Source organism: Stegostoma tigrinum, chromosome 37 (genome assembly GCF_030684315.1).
Source record: "Stegostoma tigrinum isolate sSteTig4 chromosome 37, sSteTig4.hap1, whole genome shotgun sequence".
Classification (NCBI taxonomy): Eukaryota; Metazoa; Chordata; class Chondrichthyes; order Orectolobiformes; family Stegostomatidae; genus Stegostoma; species Stegostoma tigrinum.
Window position 1 is genome coordinate 23,071,859 of NC_081390.1, and position 16,194 is coordinate 23,088,052.

The 16,194-nt window shown below is 43.6% G+C and overlaps 2 protein-coding genes across 3 annotated transcripts in view; one reads left to right on the forward strand and one right to left on the reverse strand.

Moving 5' to 3' along the window:
• The window catches only part of cdh23 (cadherin-related 23), an 807,091-nt gene that overhangs the window by 354,872 nt on the left and 436,025 nt on the right, over positions 1-16,194 (reverse strand). The window contains exon 17 of the mRNA XM_059640347.1: positions 12,583-12,710. Within this exon, the coding sequence (XP_059496330.1) occupies positions 12,583-12,710 (128 nt within the window). The remainder of the gene's footprint in view (positions 1-12,582; positions 12,711-16,194) is intronic.
• LOC125467598 (uncharacterized protein C10orf105-like) overlaps positions 1-16,194 on the forward strand; it is a 122,024-nt gene that overhangs the window by 85,904 nt on the left and 19,926 nt on the right. Inside the window, exon 3 of one of the 2 annotated variants that reach the window (XR_009443011.1) lies at positions 14,604-14,731. The exons of the other annotated variant lie outside the window; for it this stretch is intronic. The gene's annotated coding sequence lies outside the window, so the exon portion shown is untranslated. The remainder of the gene's footprint in view (positions 1-14,603; positions 14,732-16,194) is intronic. 2 annotated transcript variants of the gene reach the window in all.

The following is a 16,194-nucleotide window of genomic DNA, read 5'->3' on the forward strand; positions in this document are numbered from 1 at the left end:
CTACACTAATAAGAATCTTACCATTAGCCCTGTACTTTGCCTTCCAGTTACTCCTACCAAAGTGCATCACCTCACACTTGTCTGCATTAAACTCCATTTGCCACGTCTCAGCCCAGCTCTGCAGCTTACCTATGTCTCTCTGCAACCTACAGCATCCTTCGTCACTGTCCACAACTCCACCGACCTTAGTGTCGTCTGCAAATTTACTAACCCATCCTTCTACGCCCTCATCCAGGTCATTTATAAAAATGACAAACAGCAGTGGACCCAACACCGACCCTTACAGTACACCACTAGTAACTGGTCTCCAGGATGAACATTTCCCATCAACTACCACCCTCTGTCTTCTTTCAGCAAGCCAATTTCCGATCCAAACTGCTATATCTCCCACAATTCCATTCCTCCGCATTTTGTACAATAGCCTATTGTGGGGAACCTTATCGAACGCCTTGCTGAAATCCATATACACCACATCAACCGGTTTACTCTTATCTACCTGTTTGGTCACCTTCTCAAAGAACTCAATAAGGTTTGTGAGGCACGACCTTCCCTTCACAAAACCATGCTGACTATCCCTAATCAATTTATTCTTTTCTAGATGATTATAAATCCTATCCCTTATAACCTTTTCCAACACTTTACCAACAACTGAGGTAAGGCTCACTGGTCTGTAATTACCAGGGTTGTCTCTAATCCCCTTCTTGAACAGGGGAACCACATTTGCTATCCTGGAGAAAAGAATTGTTCCTCTCTTAACTAGTCCAGCTGAGAAAAAAGAATAGTTTAAGAGACTCTTAACCTGCATTTATTGTTATGATAACCTTCTGCTTCTTCATCAATGTGAGATACTACAGTCATAAATACACATTTTGCAAACAAACAGCTTGAGATTTGGATCATCTGGACTGAAAAATAGAGGCAAGTAAAGCCACACAGTCACTACACAATCTTTTATTTCATGGACTTCCATCTTTTTTGGATAGGAAACTGGTTGGCAGACAGTAAACAAAGCGTAGGAATTAATGAGGCAACAAAATGTAACACCTCCAAGTGTGCAGAGGATGCTACGTTGGGACGGTGACGAGGATGCAGAGATCCTTCAGCATGATCTGGAGAGGTTGAGTGAGTGGACAAATCAATGGTAGATGCAATCTAATTTGGATTAATGTGAGGTTGTTCACTTTGGAAGCAAAAACAAGAAGGCAGATTAGTACCCGAATGGCTGTAAATTGGGACAGGGGAGTGTGCAGTGGGACCTGGATGTCCTGGTGCACCAGTCACTGAAGGTAAGGGTGCAGGTGGCAGCAGACAGTAAAGAAGTCAAATGGTACGTTGGCCTTCATTGCGAGAGGTTTCGAGTATAGGAGCAGGATGTGTTGTTGCAGTTGTACAGGGCCCGGGACCATACCTAGATTATTATGTGCAGTTTTGGTCTCCTTTTCTGAAGAATGGTCTTGTTCTCGAGGGAGAGCAGTGAAGGTTCATCAGGCTAATTTGGGGATGGCGGGACTGATGTATGAGGAGAGATGACTAAGTTAGGATTACTTTTGCTAGAGTTCAGATGAATTGGGGGAAGGGGCGATCTCATGGAGACTTATAAAACTCTTCTAACAGGACTGGACAGGAAAGATGCAGGAAGGGTGTTCCTGATGGTGGTTATGTCTGGAACTGGGGATCACAGTCTGAGGATTCAGGGTCGATGATTTAGGATGGAGATGAAGAGACACTTCTTTATCCAAAGAGCGGTAAGCCTGTGGAATTCATTACCACAGGAAGTAGTTGATGCAGAAACATTGAATGTATTCAAGAGGTGGCGAGATATTGGACTGGGATGAATGGGATCAAAGGTTATGCAGGGGAAAGCAGGATTAGGTGAATGAGTTGGACGATCAGCCATGATTGTGAAGAATGGCAGAGCAGATTCAAAGAGCCGAATGGTCTTCTCCTGCTCCTATCTTCTGTGTTTCTATGTTTCTATGACTCTTTTGAAACTGAAACTTATGGTGTCTGCATAAAATCTGCAGCAAAATTCACTTTGCTAAATAATATCTATCTGCCAAGCAGGGACTGACACCATCTGGTGAAATGTATTCACAGATTTCATCTGGAACATAAAAATGGAATAGTTTTCCTAGAGAATGCCCAGGAAATCTTTGGATAATACATTGAAAGGATAGACATTATCAGATGAATTGAATGGCCTTCCTCTTTCTATATCTTTGACTTAAAGGCAAGGGGTTTGACAACGAGGTCACAGATGACACAAAAAATGGTTAGGAGACAAATAATGAGGAGGATGCTATAAACAGTAGGATGGTATCTGCAGACTGCTCATGAGAGCACAGCAGCGGCAGAACAAATGGACTTCAACCCAGAGAAAAATGTGAGGTAATGAACTTGGGAAGGACAAACAAGGCAAGGAATGATGAACAGTAGGACCCTGGAAGGAACTAAAGATCAGAGGGATTTTGGTATGCATCTCGCCAGACCCCTGTAGGCAGCAGGACGGGTAGATGAGGTAGTTCAAGAAGGTGGGATGCTTGGCTTTATTAGCGAAGGCACAGAGTACAGGAGCAGGGAGGTTATGCTGAAACTGTATACAGTGTTGGTTAGGCCACAGCTGAAGGAGTGCAGTTCCGGTCAGCAGGACAGGAAGGATGTCACTGCAACAGATACGGGGCAGAGGCAGTGATTTACCGGTTTTTTGCCTAGGCTACAGGATCTGAGCTATGAGCTAAGACTGAATGATGCTGGGTATGTTCTCCTTGGAGTAACAAAAGTTGAGAGGAATCTGACAGAGATGTACAAGACTGTGAGAGACATAAATTGAGTGGGTAAGAATGTATCATTTCCATTAGTGGAAGAGGCAATAACCAGGAGCATAGACTTAATTTAAGAGGCAGAAGGCAAAGAATTGAGGAGAAACTTTTTCACCCAGGGCATAGTGGTGGTAGTCTGGACCTCACTGCTTGAAAGGGTGGCTGACTCTGAAACTCAAGTAACATTTAAACAGTATTTCTTCACTTGTATTGCTCTCGCCTCCAGAAGGAAAATGGGATTAATCTAGTCAGATCTTTGTTGAGCCGCATGGGTTTGATGGGACTCTTTCTATTCTGTAATCATCAATAAGTGTAAAAGTCATTCAATATTTATCTTCAGCTTGAGTTACCAACCATAAGAAACAGGAATTGGAGCAGACCATGTGGCCCCTTGAGCCTGCTCCACTATTCAATAATATCATGGCTGATGCAACAATCCTAATGTCCACTTTCCTGTGTTTTCCCCTGACCAATGATTCCCCAACTGATCATGAAGCTCTCTATCAAAATCAGAAATTGCTGGAAAAGCTCAGCAGGTCTGGTAGCATCTGTGAAAAGATATCAGAGTTAACGTTTCAGGTCCGGTGACCCTTCCTCAGAACTCTTCTGGCCCTCACAGCTCTCTGAGGCAAGCAGCTCTGACAGAACCTCAGAGAAGGAATTCCTCCCTATTTCAGACTTAAACTGACATCTCTTTAATTCTTCAACTATGCCCTCTTGTCCTAGACTCTCTCATGAGGGGAAACAACCTCCTAACATTTACCCTGTCCAGACCCTTAAGAATCCGGGATATTTCAGTTAGATTCCTTCTCATTGTTCTAAACTCCAGTGTGTAGAGTCCCAATCTGTTTAGCCTTTACTCATCAGACAATCCCTCCACACTGGGGATCATCCCAGTGAATCTTCTCTGAACTGCCTCCAATGAAACAGTATGACTGACATCTCATGTATGGAACAAATATGTTAACCCCTTCTTGACAACCTTATTATTATTCTGTGAAGCATGACCCACACAGGAATTATGATTCAGAACTTCACAAATGCTGATAAAATGTAACAAAAACCTGCACGCAATTCTAGCAGTCCACTGGAGGATGTGATTACTGTGTGATGTGTACAGGGACACATTCCATTGTAAATTCAGGCATAAGGGATTTGCGCAAGAATACGAAAACAAAGGAGGGATGCATGATTATAAAACATATAGTAAGATTAATTTGGCATTCCCTGATCCAACTGTCCTTCCCCACTCTTTGAGAGCACTTGGCCACATCTGATGCTCCATAAAGCACAGCTCAGCTGATAGTATGTTTGCTCTGGTTTCATCAGGGGGTGGAATCAGATTCCATTCCAGAGACTTGGGCTGACACTCCGGTGCAGTACTGAGGGAAGGCCACGCTGTCAGAGCTGTCATTCGTCTCAGTGAAGAAATCTTTGGGGAAGTGTCCTGATCAACATTTCTCCTTCCAGCAACAACACTATTGCTAACTATCTAGTCATCTTCACATTGTTGCATGTGGTATCTTAGTACATGTTCATTAGCCTGTGGTGTTTCCTCATTCAAGAACAATAACTTGCTTTTAAATAGCACCTGGAACTTCTCAAAGCACATCGCAACAGTATTATCAGACAATACAAGTTGGCCATGATGATCTTTGGGACATTCAGAGGTTATGAAGGGGGCTAGATAAATGTAAGTCATTCTATGGGCAACACTAAGTGATATCTAAGCAAACCACAAACAACATCTTGCAGCCTCCTCATTATCCAAGCACCTTTGTGTCCAACTGAATCAATTCCATCAGGACCATTCTTCCCAGTTTTGTATGCTTGCTTTTCTAGTACAGTGCTCACTACTTCAATCTGCAGCTTTACGAGTAACATTATAAAACAAATTTTGTTTCTAAAGCAACTTGGTTAATCCTGAGATGCTACTTGGCCTGCTGTGTTCATCTAGCTCCACATTTTGTTATCTTGGTTAATTCCATTCAGTTTAAATGCTTTAAGGCACGTTAAACAAAACTAGAGCCGCCCAGTTTTCCAATCATGGAGACAAATCACCTGACGGACTGTTTGACTTTAATACAGGTAACTCTAACCTGGTGGAAAAGCATGGGTTGACAACATGGTACAGGTTGGTTGATTGAAGGAGTAAAGAAAGTTCATCAATAAGCTGAAGCTGAAGACAGATAGTGAATGATGAAGGCCATTCAGTCCATTTGAGACTATCCATCCCTTCACCGTAACTCACAATGGTTTCTCAGGCTGTTTGAGGAGAACATATCCATGTTTATGTTCCATATGAAGACCAAGAGTTTGCAGATCACAGGAACAGGAAGTGGCCTCTTGAAGCCCCTAAATACATGTGCTTATCCTGGCTAGGAAATACATTGCTGTACCTTCGGTGTGGCTGCATTAAAAACCTGTAACTCCTTCCCTAACATCATTGTGGATCAGCCTACAGCCCACGGAATGCAGTGGTTGGGGTTCAGGTGGGCAACTCACCACCTGATCAGGGGTAACTAGTTGACACTGACCAAGTGTTGCAGACTGGCACGTTCCCAGGTCTAGGACTACATGCTGAGGGACGCAATAAATCTTGGGGCAGCTGCCACCAAGGCACAGTGGGGAAAGACCACTGTCTGAAGTCTTCCTGCTGAAGTTAAATGGGGGTCTGTTGAGTTGCTGGATCCTCCTGGCACCCCAAGTGCTTGTAAATATAGTCTGATTCAAGTAAGAGAGGTAATAGGAACTGTAATAGATACTTTTGGTTTGTTTGGAAAGAGTCAAAGCTTAATGTTTGTATGTTTCCTTGATATGCTACCGTACAGAACTGAACTGCATTTGTGGCTACGTGCATGTATATAAATAATTTTTTTAAGAATAAAATATATTTTTGAATTTAAAAATAAAACTAGGGATGGACAATAAATGCTGGCTCAACTAAAGATGTCTGCATTCCCTGATTAAATTTCATAACGAAAACCTTTACCCCATTTCCTTTGATATCTTTCATTAAAAAAAACTTCCAACAACCTCTGACCTCAAGTTTATACTTGGTCAAACACCAGTTCCTGTTCACCGAAGAGAACTCCAAACCTCTCTGAGCCTGGATGTGTAGAAGTATTTCACCCTTCCAAAAGGTTCAAGAACTCTTGTGTCCAGTGATGTATCTTCAACCTAATGGCTGCCCGGTGGCTCAGTGGTTAGCACTGATACCCCACAGGGACCTGGGTTCAATTCCAGCCTTGGATGACTATCTGTGTAGAGTTTGCACATTCTCCCTGTGTCTGTGTGGGTTTCCTCCAGGTGCTCTGGTTTCCTCCCACAGTCCAAAGATGTGCAGGCTAGGTGGATTGGCCATGCTATAGCGCCCAGGGTTGTTTGGGGAACGGGTCTGGGTGGGATGTTCTGCAGAGGGGCAGTGTGGTCTTGTTGGGCTGAATGGCCTGTTTCCACACTATAGGGATTCTATGATTCAACATTACTACCAGCACAGCTTCTGGTGAGTATTCCAAAAGACAGCACTTCCCCATGACTGATTTTCTGTGAGTTTTATTTTTGACCAGATGAGAAACAACAGCAAACAGAACTGAACCAGAAACTGTTGGAAAAGCTCAGCATGCCTGGTAGCATTTGTGGAGAGAAACCAGAGTTAATGTTTTAGGACGTGTGACCCTCCCTCAGTTCAGTTCGAAGGAAGGATCGCTTTTAAGCTGAAACATTAACTCTGATTTCTCTCCCCAGATGCTGCCAGGCATGCTGAGCTTTTCCAGCAATTTCTGCTTTTGTTTCTGGTTTCATGGCATCTGCACTTCTTTTGGTTTTTAATTCGCAAGTAAAACTTGCCCAGCTAATCCATGGGTTTCTTTAACTGACAACTGGCCAGGGAAGCCACTAATGATCTGTGGAAGGTGCAGCAACAAAACGTTATTTTTGACAAGGTTGGGCTTGATTCTTCAGACACAGAGTTTTCAGGATTTCATTATTTGCCCACGTATTGATGCATATAGAATTGGGCATTGCAAGCTTTCTACAAAGGGAGACAGCCAAGGCCCGAGCATCTGATACCCACTGCAGGAGCTGAGCACAATTTTTGAACCATTTAGGTCTGAAACGCAGAAGAAGTGTCTTCGGCCCATCGAGGCCGTGCTGGCCAAAACAGCCACCTAACTATTCGAATCCCATTTTCCAGCACTTGGCCTGTAGCTTTGTGTGTCTTAGCATCACAAGTGCACGTGTAAATGCTTTTCATATGATAGCAGAGCTCACACACACACACACAAACACCACCTGTATCCCCCCCCCCCCCCCCCCCCGGTCATTCATCCTTCCATCAAGGCATCTACACTCCTCATAACTTTCCACATCCCACTCACACCCCCACTCAGTCTCTTCTGCTCCAAGGAAAACAATTCCAGTCTGAACAATCTCTCTTCATATCTAAAACTCTCCAGACCCAGCAACATCCTGGTCAATCTCCTCTGTGCTCTCCCCACGACAATCACTTACCACCTATAACTTTATTTGATTAATGGGAAATAAGGTGCGCATACATCAACAAAGGAGCAATTTATATTTATATACTGTGCTTGTAACAGACAGACACCCAAAGGCACTCAGTAGAGGTATAATATGAGAACCAATTAGTAGTGAGTTTTAAAAAAGTGCATCTTGAAAATGGGGCTCAAGCTGGGGGAATTGTAGGTTTGGTCATAGGGCTTGATTTTGAGGCACACCCTGAAAAGGGAGTGGCAGGTGGAAAGAACAGGAGGCATCAGGCAAGGAATTCAATTCCAATTAGACTTAGCTTTAGATTTTATTTTGCATGTACTCAAGTTTGGTGTACCGTGAAAAATGTACTATGTCGCTATCTTAGGCACAAAGTATTCAGGTGTAAATCTTAGTTACAGAAATAAAGAAACAAATTTAAAACATTCAGAACTACAACCTTCTTAGTATAAATGCAGAAAAATAAAGAAATAAAGTTAACGCTGAATATTGTAAATGATGCCCCTTCAAGAAAGAACAAGGACATGGTCCAGATGTAATTGAGGATGACTGCTGCTTGCTGCACCATATATTTAAGGCCTGTTTTTCTGGGGTCTTTTGGTGAAGTGGTAGTGCTCCTACCTCTGAATCAGGAGGCCAATATTCAAGTCCCACCTGCTCCTGAGTTGCATTACAACATCTCTGAACAGCTGATTGGAAAATATAAAGAGTTGACTTTCTGTTTGCGAATTTAATTAGAAACATGGTGATTTGGTGGTGTTAAACAACAATATCCCTAGATAACTTTATTTTGCATGGGTTCTTGTGGATCGGCAGTAGTGTCTCTACCTCTGAGCCAGGAGACCAGAATTCAAGCCTCAACTGCTCCAAAGGTGCGTAATAACATCTCTGAACAAATGAAAATTTAAAATGATATGAGAATGTGAAAAAACAAATAGCATGGCTTTCTGACTCAAAGCCAGTTGTAACATCCTCTAACATCATTCTAATGTAACACCATCCCTCTCCCCCCTGTATTTGTTACTGTTGCACTACCCCTCGTGTATTGTGACTGTTAATTGTTCTTTTAATTAATAACGTGGATGACTTGTTGGTGTTTTATTTTAAGAAAAGCGGGCTGGCCTTCCTAGAAAGGGGAATTCATCAGCAAAGGGCCAAGAATGTACTGAATGGAGTTTGTCTTGAATGATGGAAGTTGTGGATCAAAGACAGAAATTTCTGGAGAAACTCAGTAGGTAACAAAGCAGGGTAAATATTTCGGGTCCAGTGACGCTTCCACAGATCTATCGAATGAAGTGGAACTGGGGGCAGGAGGACGAGGGCAGCTCTGAGACAGCGTGAGGCGGTGCTGACGGAGGGAGGGGTTGGGAGTGAGCATATGGTGACACGTGGTACTGAATGTGGATGTCAGAATGCGCGAGAGCAGCTGTATGAGGAGCGTTGTACATCGTAGAGACAACTGTGATCCTGAAATCCTGAAATCACTGGGCTCAAACGTCTGCTTTCTCTCTCCACAGAGGCTGCCAGACCTGTTGAGTTCCTCTAGCAATTTCTGTTTTTGTTTCTGATTTCCAGTATTAAAGTTCTTTGCTTTTTTCAAAACAGTTTTCAATGACTGTTTGCTTTCTGCTTCAATAAATGGAGGGCTAGAAGTACAACGCCTGGTCCCTTGGTGGCTGAAGTTTTGTTAACAATGGTAGGACCAAGACAGGGCGGTTGCAATTCATTTCTCAACTCTGTGTTAAACTGCAATGATGAGTAACTATGTAAACTAGACGTAACAATCCAGTTGTGTCAACTACAGCTAAAAAAAACGATAATTTAGCGTCAACTCCCCAATACTGCAACATAATAAAGACCATAACACACAGCATGGAGCTGGAGGAACACAGCAGGCCAGACAGCATGAGAGGAGCAGGAAAGTTGACGTTTCGGGTCTGGACCCTTCTTCAGAAACATCAGCTTTTCTGCTCCTCTGATGCTGCCTGGCCTGCTGTGTTCCTACAGCTCCACACTGTGTTATCTCAGACTCCAGCATCGGCAGCTCCTACTATCTCATTGTAAAGACCATGCCCTGCCTTCATACAGTGGGTGCCGTGTGATCAGTGAGATCACTTGTTGATTCCTGGGCAGAAACATTAAGAGCACATGCCAAGCTTTTGGAAAATCCTGGTTCATCTCGGGAACTTTAGAACTTTAGATGCAAGACAAACGTCCAACATTTGGCAAACTGAGCAGATTGCACATTGACCTAAAAGCTTGACTAAAGGCTGACTGAAACAGTTCAGAACCAATTACTGCTTAAGAAACAGGCCACAATTAGCAAGAAATTCATTCAGAGCTCACTGTGCAAAACTGAGAGCAGACCATTCGCTCTAGCAACACCCACTATCTTGGCTTGATCTCAGGACTAAGCACAGCACAGGCACTTTCTTCTTTTCGCCAGCACGGACTTTCAAATTAAGAATCAATAAGGCATTAAGTCACAATGACGGGTAATTATGCAAAGCAGGCCAGACAACTCAGCTTATCATCCACAACTAAAACCAAATTAGCATCAGCTCCCCACAACTGGAACACAACAAAGATGATTAGGGAAAGAAGATAGAGAGATAAGAATGAAGAATAATTTTTAAGTTGCAGCTACGAGTCGCGGCTAAGTTATAATTTCATTTTGGTGAGCTGCCATGTTCCTGATCAAACAGCAGACGTGTTGAAAGTTGCCTTATTGGATCTTGATTATTAAATGAATAGAGTCTGAGATGCGGTGGGCTCATTAGCAGCTGGATTTCCAGGTTTAATTCGTAACAGAAGCCACCAGCTCGAGCCTCTAAAGCATGACAACCCTTTTTGAAACTTTAATGAGAAGCTCACAAACTTTGCTTCAGACATTAGTGACAAAGGCCATGACTCACAGCCACTCGCTACAAGTTGAGATGCTTTTTAAAAATTCATCCACGGGAATGTGAACGTCATAGGCTAGGGTCAACATTTATTGCCCAAGTAATAGACAGCCACATTGCCGTGGGTGTGGAGTCACATGTAGGCCAGACCAGATCAGGGTGGCAAATTAAAGGACATTTATGAACTAGCTAGGTGGTTCCTAACAATAGGCAGTGATTTCGCGGTCATGGTTAAATTGTTATTTCCAAATTATTACTGAATTCAAATTCTGCTATCTGCCATGGCAGGATTCGAATCCCAGGCCTCAGAATATTACCTGGGTCTCTCGATTAACAGTTCAGTGATAACACCATCCAGGGCCATTACCTTCCCTGGGTCCTTAAGTAACATCAGGCCAGCGGAAGCCAGCACAGTGAGAACTCCACACAATTCCCAACTTGCCAGGGGCTTCTTGAATGAGCACTTTGGCATGAGATCAGGTGAAGCTTCGCACATTTCTTAGGCGCTTTGAGAATTCAAATCTGAAACTAGTATTTGAGGGTTGTAAGCCTAGAATTGTTGCTCCCGAGAGCCATGCCAATGACCAATCTCCTGGGGGAGGCAGTGTGTTGTCAGTGGGAGGTGGAAGCAGGTCAGATTCTGTGGGGCTTGCAATATCATTTGGAGAGTTGTTGTTGGATGAGGAAGTTGCTGACTGAAGAGCTACAGTCAGTGCCCCATCACTTTACTTATGATGAGAAAGAGATGAAAATAAAAACAGCCTCCCTATTACCACCACTATCACCATCCTCACACTGACTCTGTTTTTAAAATTCATTTTGTGGGATCTGGGCGTTGCAGGCTGGGCCGGCATTTATTGCCCGTCCCTAGTTGCCCCTTGAAGAGGTGGTGGTGAGCTGCCTTCTTGAACCGCTGCAGTTCACCTGCTGTAGGTTGATCCATAATGCTCTTCGGGAGTGAATTCCAGGATTTTGACCCAGGGACAGTGAAGGAGCGATGATATATTTCCAAGTCAGGATGGTGAGTGGCTTAGAGGAGAACTTGCAGGGGGTGGTGTTCCCATGTATCTGCTGCCCTTGTCCTTCTAGATGGAAGTGGTTGTGGGTTTGGAAGGTGCTGCCTGAGGATCTTTGGTGAATTTCTGCAGTGCACCTTGTAGATGGTACACACTGCTGCTACTGGACATCAGTGGTAGAGGGAGTGGATGTTTGCGGATGTAGCACCATTCAAGCGGCTGCTTTGTCCTGGATGGCGTAAAGCTTCTTGAGTGTTGTTGGAGCTGCACCCATCCAGGCAAGTGGGGAGTATTCCATCACACTCCTGACTTCTGCCTTGTAGATGATAGACAGTCAGCAGGTGAGTAACTCACTGCAGTATTCCCAGCCTCTGACCTTCTCTTGTAGTCACTGTGTTTTTGTGGTGAGTCTAGTTGAGTTTCTGGTCAATGGTAACCCCCAGGATGTTGATAGTGGCACAAATTCAGTGACTGAATGTCAAGAAGCAGTGGTTAGGTTGTCTCTTATTGGTGATGGTCACAGCCTGACATTTGTGTGGCATGGAAGTTACTTGCCACTTGTCAGCCCAAGCCTCTCTCGTGAAAGAGCAAGATGACTGGTGGTGGTTTAAGCTGAGGGCCACCACAGGCAAGGGGAAAGGTTGAGAAGGAGAGTCCTTTATGGTGACCTCAGCCAGTGTGGGGACTGAGCCCACGCTGCTGGGAACAGACTGTGTTGCAAACCAGCTGTCCAGTCCACTGAACTATCTGACCCCACCCCCGTTGTTTAGATGTAACAGTGACCACACTTGCATTGCAAAGCCACAGGCCCGATATGATTACAAGCCTTTCTTTTCTGTGTTTGTATAACATGGCTGGAAAGGTCAATGTTTGTTGCACAGCCCAAATTGCCAGAATGAACATGCAGAGGGCAGGTAAGACACTGCTGCAGGTCATGTGTAGGCCACACCAGGTAAGGGCAGCAAATGGAACACATCAGTAAAACAGATGGCGTTTCCTAACAATTAACATTGGTAATGTGCTCACCATTACTGCAGGTTTTAATATTCAGTTTTTAGTTAATTCAGCTCCGGTAATCTGCTATGGTGGGATCTGAACTCATGTCCTTGAGTTTCTTAACCAGCAGTTCTAGATTAGTGATTCACCACGTCACAGCCTCCCCACTTTTGTATAACAGTAGCACGTTTATCCCTGAAGAAGTATTGACTGAGATCCAACAGCTGCCTTGTGAGAGATAACAGAGCTTTGACTAACTTCGAACAGTAGCCCTGAATGAACTGGGCTTGCGAGAGATAATGGGAAAACTGACAATGTAGATTAGTAAGTACTTACGAAAACTTCTACAGTAACAGGGACTGTACTGTACAGAGGAGGAGTCCCAGCATCTTTTGCCATGATGGTCAAATAGATAAATCCTCCTGGAACCTGCTCAAAGTCAATAGGCCTTGTGACGATAACAACTGTAACAGAGACAGACATTGGGGAAGATTATTGCTGGTCAATACTTCATAAAAGTCACCAGCCGTGGAAGTTAACACAACAGTATATTATCTTTTTCACATTTTAGTTTCGTATTCGCAGTAACTGAGAGAGGTTTAATTTCTTCACACTACGTAAAAATCAGTAGCCTTTTTAATTAGTACATTTGCAGAGAAATGAACTTATACAATGGAATGCTTTTAATTAATTTAAAATGTAAGTTAAGAATTTACAGAGGATCAACATTAGAGCATTTTAAATATTCGCATCAATGATCTTTTCCAGACTATCGGTAAAAGCGTAAATTCATAGATTATGGGCTTTAAAAAAGACAAGTCGGCTGTGATTTGTTTCTGATTTGTGAATACAAAACTTTCAGTCTCTGAAGTAGCTGATGTGATGCAGGAATGTTGAGAGACAGAAAAAGTACATCTGATATATATACAGGAAGATAAACTTTCCCCTGCTTATCCAGATCTTCCTATACTTTATGTTATCTACTGTCAAGAGGATAAGCACAGGAGCTAGTTCAGGGCTAAATTGGACCTTAAGAGCTTAAAGTTTGGAGAATAGGGAATTACAAGACTTAAGATGACTTTTTATAAACCACCTGCTTCCAGCAATAACATTTATGTGTATGAGATTTGGGAGTATACCATGAGTATTTCTAAAAATGGTGGATTGATTTATTTCACTGCTGAGACAGTCTTGGAATGACCAGCCTAGCTTATTGTAATTTTGGATCCTTTTAACAAGAAAACACTTCTTTCAAAAATGTTACCCTCTACACACAAAGCTTCCAATCTAAAAACCATATGAAATTGAGGCAAGGAGTAGACCTTTCGCCCCTGCACCCCCCGACCCCACAAGCTTGTTTTGCTGTTCGATGAATAAGATCATTGCCAACCCTCTATTTCAACTTCATTTTCTTGCCTAACCCCATATTCTTTCATTTCCTTAAATCTACTGGTCTCTGTCTTGAACATACCCAATGGTTGAGACTGTAGAGTTCTCTTAAGGTAGAGAATTCCTGAAGCTACAAGTCGCAAACAATTGATCTCCTTGTTCTTAGAACATGACCCTCCCACCCCATCTTGAGACTCCCTAACCAAGGGAAATGACGGTGCACCATCCCCTTTAAAAAATGATATTGGGGCCCCATTCTGAAAGTTTGCACTGGGTCCTCATTACATAACGTCTCCTGCTTGGTTTTAGAGCAGATTGGGAGTAGTTGACAACGCTTTGTTTGCTCGCTGTCAATCACTGATCTTACTTGAAATCAGGAGGCTGAGCAAGCTGGGAAGCACAGAAAAGGACTGTAGACTACATTTGCACAACCTGATGCCCTCACACAGATAAACAATGAGGGGTGTATTCACAGACGGTGCAGGATGAGGCTCAATCCTGTCCACTGAGTTTCACTTTAGAAGTGAGGTGAACATTGTAACATGTTAAACACACTCAGTCCAAGCCAGGCTTCTGTGATTACACTGTAAGCATATACTTTCTGCCATGAACAACACAACAGGGATCTATTTTTAATCACAGTGCATAATTACACTGCACTGAAAACCTGAACATAATGACCCTCCAGTTGCATTGTGGCTGTATTCATGATAATACTTGAGTAAACCTTTCAAAGAGAATATTTTCCTTTTCTTTGGGCCATTTTGCATGATAGACACACAGCTGGAGTTAGACATCTGCTCCCTCTTTTACCAGCTGAAGTCAGCAGTGAGAAAGATCCTAGCTTCTGGGAGCTGACAACAAATAGAGGCTGAGAAACAGTGGATTTACTGAAGTTCTGGATGGTTAAGGTTAGAGGCGTTGGTTGTTTTTCATGTCAGCAGGATTCCCTTTGCATTTCAATCCAGAAACCTCAGCACAGAAGAATGAATGCCCGCATTTCCAGTACAGTACTGTGTGAGCGCTGCATTGTCTGAGGTGTTTCCTATGAAATGATGGACTGTGGCCCTGTTTGCTCTCTATGTGAAAGATAAAGGTAATTCTTTCCAATGTCCTGTTCAACATTTATCCCTTGACTAACATCATCTAAAGCTGATTGCCTGATCGTAAAACACATTTGTGGGAGCTTGTTGTGTGCAAATTGGTGCTGTATTTTTATATGACAACAATTTTTCTTATATTACAATGGTGACTACACTTCATGAGTTGTAAAGCACTGTGGTTGCAAAAAGTGCTATCTACACAAATGAAGGCTCTTTATCTGAACTGCCATTGATTCAGTCTGCTCCTGCTAAATGGAGCACATCCCTTCCTACCTTGACCCAGTATCTTTTCCCCTGGTCCAGTCCCTGCCCACGTTCATTTGTGATTCCTCTGACAGCTGTCGATATGGCCCTCAACTGGATCCAACTCAGCTCCCGCACTTCCGCCCTCATGCCCTCTCTTCCCTGCCACCACAGCGATAAAGGTTCCCCTTATCCTCACCTACCATCCCACCAGCATCCACATCCAAAAGATCATCACAGCCTTTTCCACCACCTCCAGCGAGATGCCACCACCAGACACATACTCCCCTCCTGTGTTCATCCAGCCTCACATTTTATTATCTTGACATACTCCCCTCCCCTCCCTTGTCTGCCTTCCGCAGGGACCGTTCCCTCCTGGACACCATAGTTCACTCTTCCCTCACTCCCAACACCCCGCCCACAGCCCTAAGCACCTTCCCATGCAGCCACTGAAGGTGTAACACCTGCCCATTTACCTCCTCCCTCCCCAGTATGCAAGGGCCCAAACATACCTTCCAGATGAAGCAACACTTTATCTGCACTTCCCACAATCTGGTCTATGCATTCGCTGCTCACAATGTGGTCTCCACTACATTGGAGAAATGCAATTGAGACAAGGTCACTGCTTCGTGGAACATCTATGTTCTGCTTGTAAAAAGAGACCCTGAGCTTCCAGTTGCCACTATAATGCACCAACCTGTTCCAGGGACAACAGCTCTGTCTCTGGCTTGCTGCAGTGTTCCAGCAAAGCTCAACTCAAGCTGGAAGAGCGACACCTCATTTTTCGCTTGGGGACCCTGCAGCCCTCCAGACTCGGGAGTTCAATAATTTTAGGGTCTAAACTCTCCCATGTCCCAGACACCTATCACACACACACACCAGGCCTCATTACCATATAGTGACTGACAATAAGTAGTGTGTAATGGCAGATGAACAGGCCCCATTACAGCTATTCATCCTCCTAGCCAGATCGTTATCAACTCCTTTGTCTATCCATCTGCTCTTCTCTCTCTTCGGGCTCTATTCCCACCTATTGTTTACTCCTTACTCCCTGCCTCCACTCTATCTTCTGCATTCTATCAGTTCTGAGGAAGGGTCACTGGACCCAAAAGTGTTGGTCCAGGATTCTCTAAAAGTTAACTTGTAGGTAGAGTCCGTGATTAAGAAAGCGAATGTAATGTTGTCGTTTATCTCAAGAGGGTTGGAATATAAA